General features: G+C 41.2%; 1 protein-coding gene across 8 annotated transcripts in view; it reads right to left on the reverse strand.

Moving 5' to 3' along the window:
• Positions 1-4,842, reverse strand: part of GGPS1 (geranylgeranyl diphosphate synthase 1) — a 19,937-nt gene extending 15,095 nt beyond the window's left edge. The window contains exons 1-2 of one of the 8 annotated variants that reach the window (XM_035899672.1): positions 4,544-4,587; positions 1,177-1,725 (exon numbers count right to left, since the gene is read on the reverse strand). In XM_035899672.1, coding sequence (XP_035755565.1) covers positions 1,177-1,246 — 70 coding nt within the window. In that variant the 5' untranslated portion in view covers positions 1,247-1,725; positions 4,544-4,587. Of the gene's footprint in view, positions 1-5; positions 94-1,176; positions 1,726-4,543; positions 4,588-4,752 lie in introns of those variants that run through there. The other 7 variants (XM_009644134.2, XM_035899679.1, XM_035899677.1 and 4 more) reach the window with 7 other exon arrangements.
• Positions 4,843-9,063: the final 4,221 nt, after the last annotated feature.

Raw genomic sequence — 9,063 nt, forward strand, 5'->3', positions numbered from 1 at the left:
CCTACCTTCAAGAGCCTTAGCCCATGGAGTTTTTCCAAGCAGGTCCCTGAAGAGGCCAAAGTTAGCTCTCCTGAAGTCCAATGTGGCGGTCCTACTTGTTGTTCTGCTTCCCCCTCTCAGAATCCGGAACTCCACCATCTTGTGGTCACTGCAGCCAAGCCTGCCCACTACCTTCACATCCTCAACCAGTTCTTTATTTGCCAGCACAAGGTCCAGTAGTGCTCCACTTCTTGTTGGCTGCTCCACCACCTGGGTCAAAAAGTTATTGCTGATGTTCTGCAGGAACCTCCTGGACTGTGCACACCTTGCCATGTGGTCCTTCCAGTTGATATCGGGATAGTTGAAGTCTCCCATGAGAACCAGGGCCTGCGATTGCGAGGCTACTTTTAGCTGTCTGTAGAAGGCCTTGTCTACTTCCTCGTCCTGATTGGGTGGTCTATAGTAAACACCCACCACAGTGTCACCCATGCTGGCCTGCCCCCAAAAAAAGAAAGAATGTGAGTGCTTCCCCCATCATATTGTCTTGTTCATAGTTCCTTGTTTGAGTGCATATACCTGGGATGGGCTGCCTTCAGCTCAGCTCTGTTGATTAAAAGGTGTTTCTTGTCCACATCAGCCTACACCCTTTGCAAGTCCACTATTTCCTTACTTGATTGTGGGTAGTCATTACCCTCTATTGTAATTTCTAGTTGAAGTCCCTTCTCACCAGGTTGCTCGGCCTGTTGGCAGAGACACTTTTGCCCTGACTTGGGTAGGTAGATGCTATCTCCTCCTGGTAGACCTTGATCTACGAAGGGAATCCCATGCTCATAAAACCCAAATCCCTGCTACCAATATAACCTGTACAACTAACTAGTTGTTGACAGACAGGATCTGTCTGTTCCTCTTGATGCTGAAGGGAAGGGGGTTGAGGATCATGGAGAAAAGCCACCTGGCTTCCTGTGCCCTTGGCCCTCATGCCAAAAGCCACAGTCATGCTTGATAAACTCCAGGCATCCCCTTGCTATATCCATTAGTGCTTAAGTGGAAGAGTTGCAGGGTTAGGTAGTCTGAGGGTGAAATACATATTGGCAGTCCCTCCATAACACTCCTGATGAGGGCTACCCAGAAGCAGCACACCTCCCTAAGACAGCAGCTCAGATGCAGACCTCTGTCCCCCGCAGCAGGCAGTCTTACCACTGCTATCACTTGCTGTTGCCACTTGGTGCTGATCTGATGCTTTGCTGTACACAGAGCTTCCAGCCATGTGTCATCTTCCAGTGCACTGAACCTATTTGGCAATTGCACATCTGCTCAAGGAACAGGAATCTTTCTCCTGTGCCAGAAGCCATCAGCTTCCAGCCCTCACCACTGTGGGAGTATCCATTTCCCAACTTGATATACACAGACTGTTCCTGCCCCTCCTTCAATATACCTGGAGGTTTACGGGCTCTTGCTCTTTTTGTTATTTTTGATGCTGTGCAGCCTGCTGCTTTGCTTGGTGACACACATTTTCCACCACTGCACACCTTTTACAGGCAGGGATATCACTTTCTTCTGCCCCAGTGGGTGCCCCCAGGCATCCCTGCAGCTCAGAACCTGGAGAGCTGCAGCCTCCTTCAAGAACTTGGCCCAAGTTGAGGTCTCTGATTTGCCAAGTATACTTGTGCCAGCGGTAGGGATCGTGCCCTGTGGTACTTAACTTCTTCACCAAGCTGGTCAAGTTTAACAACCCAGCAGAAACAGCTGAAAAACAAAAGCCAGTCTTGATTGTTTAGCCTGCTAAACAAGCCCAGGAAAGACTGCAGCCAAGACCAGAGCAATGCACATGAAAGGGAAAATGCAGAGTCATGAAAGGGATGAGAATCTACCCCTTTCAATAGCAAGCTGTTGACCGTATCAGTTTTACTGCAACTGAAACTGCATATACTCCTTAGTGCTGCAAAAGCAGCTACTGCTGTTAACTCAGCCACTCAGAGATAAAAGACTCATCATCTGTGTGAATCAGGCCTTTTTTTGAGACAAATCGCATTGGAATTTGTGAAAGTTAAGCCTGTTTATTACGTTTTGTTTACGAGACTGAAGGACAGAACACTACATTTAGCACAACACTGCTACAAATTAGTATGTCAATGTTCTACTACAATGAGATTTTATAAGAAAAGTTACTGTTTCAGAATGTATGTTCTCCCAAGCACTAAATTCTGCTAGTGAAGGAATAAACATTAATTACCATACTAGCAGTCAAAATAGAAACATCGTAAAAAAAACTTTAAGCTTAGTAGTTTCTCAATCCTAGAGTTGTTCAAGTCAAACACACAAGCTTAGTATCACCCCCAAACTGCTGCCATTAAAAGTCTTATTTCATTAATGGGAAGCAGAGTAATCAACTTCCTCTTGTATTGAGGAATTAATCCTTAACAGTTATAAAAATTGGTGTTCTTACACTACAGACAATATTAGCAGGCACCTATTTGTTTTTTCCAATCAACCTTAATACTGTTACACAATCCCTTTTTATACAAAGTTCCATAAGTATCTAAATTCCTTCCATTTCTCATAGGTTACTTTACAATTTGAAGAGTTTATTTTTTAACTAGTCTTAGAAGATAAGCAACTGGACTATTGTAGGGCCATAAACATACATATTTGACTCTCAGCCAGGCTTTCTGCAAAAGCCCCTCAGAGCTCAAGCTGATCCATCACACAAACAGCTCCTTGTCCCCCACCCTTCTGTGAGCTCACTAACAAGATAAGTTAACCAGGCAAGTTTTTAACAGGCTAGGTGATTGATACCACCTAACCATTTGGTTTTCAAGCCGAGAACTGGCACAAGTTAAGAAGCAGGAGAATACTGCCAGAAGGATAAAGAGAATGAAATGAAACTGCCTCTTTCAGCAAGAGCTTGTTAGACTAGCTCAGGCATCTCATTTGGGCTCTAATTATGAACAGCGATCATATGCCCAATTTCCCACCACCCCCCAAGCATTGGTACTCATATCGATTCCAAAGTTCACACAAGTAACTGGCTCCTACTGATCTGTACTTGGCATAGCTGACTTTGTGCAAAGCCACAGTGTTTCAAAAAAGAGTAAACATCGAGTTATGCGATTGTGAACCCTTACTGCTTCACCTGTTACTCAGTACAAACTTTCCACAGGTACACCACTTTTACCTGCCCAGATTAAAAGAAGTCTTCCCTTTTGAATCATGCCACCATTTCTGCATAGCACAAGGTATATTTTGTCTCTTAACCTTCTTCAAAACGTAAAACAAATTAACAAGAGATCAACGTGTTAAAGTGGGCAATCAGATTTATGATACTTTAGCAGGATAGGATATAAAATGCTTGCACTGTCAGTAAGTATAACATTATATAAACCATCAGTATAGAGTGATGAGGGTTGAACACACAACGAAGTATAGGAATTTAACTACAGGAGTCAAGGTGGGAAGGTTAAATGTATATCCTAGATGAATCATTTAAAATGAAGGCTAACTGAAGAGCTACTAATCAAGCGCTTTTGCCTATGGAAGCTTTTTTGGCACTTTCTGTCTGTTTTGTATTTCCTGCCAGGAAGCGGAGCTGGTTTTGACGGTACCTAAAATACCTTAAAAAATAATTAGCAGCTAAAGATGCAAAGGTGTTACAGTATACCTTGGTTATATGAGAATCTAACCAAACAAAAAGACACACTTAAAGATTGTATTGGAGGAAAGAAAATTTCTTCAGAACCAGCTCTTAGAAAGCTCTCTGGAATATTGTAGACTCATTCTCAAGGTAGTTCTCTAGCAAAACCACCACCTAGTTCAACATAGCCAAATAGAATATACTGTGAGGAAATGGGAAATTAACTTTCTGGCATTAAAAAGGCATGTTACTGCTGCCAAATTCTTTCCTTTTCTTATTTTTCAACTCAAGTAGTGCTAACTGCCAAGTCAAATGAAATTACTAATGCAGATAAGAGAATCCTGGATATTTGTAGAGATCAGTAACAAAATTCATTATACACAGGTATAATGAATTAGGACTTACCCTGCTGATACACAGTTCTTGTTGCAGATGTGCAAAAGCCACTTGGTACTGTGCCTGTGATTCATTACACTACTTGTCTAGACAGCAAGTCTTCTATCCCAGTCAGATATAATTTTGGTGAGAATTATTTTAATATTAGAAATTTTAATATTTACTGTATTTTCCACAGGTATGCAATATAAGCTGAACACCTCATTTGAATATATTGCTAGTGACCTCAAACCACAAGGACTGGCTGATCCTCTGGCAAGCAAGCAATCCAAGGACAGCTAAAACTGGCCATAAGAATGCCTGGCTGTACACATACCAAGGAGAAGAAATTACATAAAAGAAACAGGCTATTTGGGGAAAAAAAAACCCAAACCACAGCCCACTGAGTCTAGTACAGCAAGCAGATAAAAAACCAAAACATTGTCAGCCCTGAGTTTAAATATGGGATCAAGTCTTCAGTGCTTGCCCTTATCAGTTCTAAAAAGTAGCAAGTCAGCTACTCTGAATGGAGAACAGAGTAACTGAAATATCACTTACACTGCAGACAGACTCCAGAGCTATTGTACCAATCTCAAAAAGGGTGGTTCTACAAGAGGAAGAAAAAAATACTGACAAGTGTTACTTGTAATTACCTTTAAATCCACAAACCAAGAATGGACAAACTTCTTGGCTTACACTTCCTGAAACAAAAGTTGCTGTAAAAACAATTTTGATATTTAAAGTCAACACAGTACAAAGAAACTTGCCTGGTAGTTGAAGTAAATACTGGTATGGCTCTAGGATTCTTTTAGATGTTTCATCCATCCCATCCATTTCTTTATTTCCTAAGAGGTAGTTCACTGTTAAAGAAAGTGTTATTAACACTATTTACATAAAAAATTCAGGAAGATAAAAATAGATGCATACAATTAATAAAAACCCAGCTGACTTCAAGGTTAGGTGCAAATACTCCAATTTTGAACATGATACCTTCAGTTAATACTACCTTTACCACACAAAAAAGTTTCCCAGATGTTATTTAGAAAAGAAACAAGCATAATATATTAAGTAGTTTTCTTTAATTATTCATTAATAGTTTAAACCAGCTCCTACACTTTGTTTGCTCTTAGTTTTATATGTATTAGAGGGCTTAGATGATGAAGTATTTAAAACATCAGCATTCACAACAATAATGCTCCACTGCAAGTCTTTAAAGACATTCAGCACATACAAAACCTATTAATCTGATTAGACCTCCCTAAATGCTATCCCCATGCAAAAGTGGAGATACCTAAAAGCAGAAAATATACCTTATGCCAAGACAACCTAAACAAGTTGAACACTAGCTCCAGCCTTCTGACAGAATTCTTCAGTCCTGTTTTAGAAGGCAGAACAGGGATATACCATTTTCTTACCTCTCGTTAAGCACAGAGACACTTTTACACACTTTCCCATATACTAAATACATCATAGACTTACGATAAATCTTTTAGGATCCATTGCCGCATAGCTCAACAATTTTCTATTGATTATGTTTCAGTTCACATACCTTTGGTCATCTATATCTGCATTTTTTTCCAACTGTTTTCTAGAATAGATTTGCTGTCCTTTCACCTCTAGCCTTCCTTGCTGCACTGCAGATGCAGCAGCTCAAAACAATTCTAATGTCATTTTAAGACAGGAACTGCAGCAGTAGCATAAAATCTCATGCTACTTCAGCATCATTTCTCAGCTACTCAGCTAGCATCCTGGAAAGGAAATACTTTATGCCCCTGGAGCAAGTGAATAGTTACATAAATTATCCATAAAAATAACTATTTTAGAGTGATGTTTATAAGTATGGACTGATGCATTTTTAATGTAGGTACATTAAGAGGAGTGGTTAACGTGAGTGGAATAAACTGTGTTCTACACTTGCTCAAAATAACCCAGCAATACTTTCCCATCAAAAACTCAAAAGATCAGCATTAAGATCATTGCTTCCTCTTAAGCTACCTGGAAAAACTGGTATTCCTCAACATTCATGACCTTTCCCTTCCAGTACAGCTCATTCCGTTCCCATCTACTCCCATTCCCACCCTCCACACTCAAATATTTGTAGCAGTCCGAACTTGGGAACTGATCTGCATTAATAACTATTTTCCAACCTTAGGTTTGGATCAATTCCTTCATTTGCTTCACTGCATATGTTAATCAAATGTATTAGCACTTCAGGGGCAAGAAAGGCTGTTAAGCAAACACAGTTGCCAACAAAATGCTCATAAGACCGCACTTTTTGGGAAAGCTTTACATAGTTTCTTAGCAGTACAGCCTTTCCATCCTATGCTATGGTATGCCAGCACAACTAGCTGTCAGGCCACACAGTAACCTAAATCAGACTTGACACCTCGACTCCCTGTTTTGTTTTCAGCTGTTTGGTATAACTGAAGGAATAGGAACTGCTTTTAAGACAGCACTGCCCCTGACAGTTGTTAAACTGTACCCTTACATATCAAGGGTAAGTCTCAAAGGACTTCAATGAGGAAGCGAAATCAAAAAGATTATCACAGTCCACCTCCAGATGTTTTAAGCAGAAAGAAGCTGGTAGAGATGGATACAAGGAAACACTATCAACTTAACAACTCTCCTGTGACTACTATTTGTCCAAAAGCCACACAGACTGTTTAGAACAGAAAGTGCCTAGCTATCCAAGAGAGCTGGGAAGAGATTTTAGGGTTGGAATTGCTTCTCTGTAAAAGTTTCTACTTAAAAGTAAATCTTAAAGTTCTTCCTCTCCCCTCAGGGAGTTAGGTGGTTTCTTGCCTGTCTGCAGGACACCAAGACAACATTCAGAATCCCCAATCAACTTTAGATTTGCTAGCATTACACAGTATCAGATTAAGTCTTTGCATCTTTTGGCACAAAACTAATATGAGTCCATCTGAAATGCTGCTTATCAGCAGAAAATTAGTCAAGCTCTAACAGGCAAAGAACGGACAGTAACTTAACTTAAATCACTATAGTTCAACTCTTCCAGACCACTATGCTACCTTTAAATGAAGTGATAGGTAACCTCTGCTAAGGAAAAGAGAAACAGTCTGGTTATTCAGACAGCTACATATCTAACAAACCCACCAAAACAAGAACAGCAAGTAGAACCTCCCCCAAACTTATACAAGGAAAGGGACACTTAATAAAGAAAAATGCAAATCAAGCTGCTTATAGAGGCCTGTAAGCAAGAATACCATGATATGAGACTTGTAATTTTACTGCTCTTTGTGCAATGTTACCACATTTGACACACTTGGGAAATGCTTGATATTAAGGGGCTCCTACCTAGGTGACTGACCAATTTACTAGACAAGTTACATTGTTGAAGAAAGTCTTCTCGATGAAGACATTTAGAGACAAGATCTCAGTCAGCACCATAATAAAAAGTAAAACTGCCAGGAATTAAAGAATAAATGACAGCAAATGCAACACCTTTTGTTAGTGAAAATGCAAGAATTGATTACACGTATGCTTATTCAAAAAATTAAATCAGTTAAAGCCATTTTGCATTTTAAACCAGTTTGGTTTTAAACCAGTACACAGACTTGCTGCATTTCAATTCACGCATGACTAAGTTATTTTTCCAGTTATTTCTCAGTATCCCCACATAAGCATACAGAACAGCTGCTATGGGCACAGGCCATGCAATCACAACAGAGGACCTACAGGACTGTCTTTCAGACTGCAACAAACCTTATCTCTAATGATCTCTCCGAAAACACAAAAGACACTAGAATAAGATAGTGGCATGGGCTTCCATAAGTTGGAACTACTCTAAAGCTATACTGAAGCTGCAATCTGTGTCTAGGAACTTTCTAGAGAGGATGCAAGTAATATTAATTCTAGGTTACATGTCAAGAAAAATCTTCAGTTTGGAACTTTGTAAAACAGCTTCTCCCCCCATCCCTTCCATCCTATTCTACAGGATATTCTCCCCCTCCTCCAAATTAGGCAAGTACAATCACTGAAATAGTCCAGGTTAAATATACAGACAGCATTTTAAAAAGCATCATCTCCTCAGTGGCTCCAATCACAGTAGTTACACAGAAAACAGAGATCCGCCAAAGGAGCAGAGGGCTGTACTGCAACAGAACCATCCAGAAAGTTCTTAAATCAGCTCCATCACAGAACTTAGTGCACCAAGACACTGGCTTCACTGCAACCAGTATGAAAAAAAAGCCCCAGATAGGGAGGCGTAGGAGTGAGAAGGTCTGTTTCAGAAGGAATACACAGAAACTGTTGTGAATGTGTATTGTTTCAAAGGGGCTATCAAGGCTCTTAATCCAAATGTAATTTGGAGAGGATACTTGTCACTCTAAATCGACATTGTCATTCTAATTAGCAGAGTCCTCTTTACAGCCCCTCCTAGGCTGATACCGAACAAACCCTTTTATTCAACTTAAGGGTAGGCGGCATCCCACAGGTGAAGGGACAGTCACACACTTTCCCCCAAGATGCAGCTAAGTAAACAAGCAGCTTTCCGTAGCTGCCATTTCCACACCAATGCCGGAACAGCAAGGACACACTGTTGCTGGAATTGTGCTCCGATTTTAATAGGATTTCCAGATATCATGGAGCATGAACGCTACTGAAGCCAGACAACAAGACCTGGGCTGCCAAAGCCCTCACACTGTGCCGTGACAGCACGCAGACAGCAAGGGTGTTGAAGCTGCAGGTGGACCCGAGGACAGAAGACGAGTCGGCAGAAACCGTGACGACTTCTGAATCGCTGCTCAGGTTAAAATTCACATTTCACAAAGAATGTGAAGTTGCTACCCTGCTCGCAGATGCCTAACGGCCGCCCAAAAGATCAAAGTCAAATCAAAGGAAACAGGCTCATTTTTCGGAGTTCAATGTAGGAGATGTAAACGCGATGCAGGCGGCAGAGCCTCTCCAGCCGCTTCCACAGCTCACAGGCAAGCAGCCCAGCCTCACCAGCGCCATTTTAGATAAAGCGGGACCGAGAACCGAGGACTCCTCACTCCCCGTCCGTCCACCCCCATTTTCTGATGAGCGCTGTCGGCAGCCGGGCTCAGCCGCCGGGGACG

The sequence above is a fragment of the Egretta garzetta genome, unplaced genomic scaffold, assembly GCF_000687185.1.
Source record: "Egretta garzetta isolate BGI_Z169 unplaced genomic scaffold, ASM68718v1 scaffold118, whole genome shotgun sequence".
Taxonomy (NCBI): Eukaryota; Metazoa; Chordata; class Aves; order Pelecaniformes; family Ardeidae; genus Egretta; species Egretta garzetta.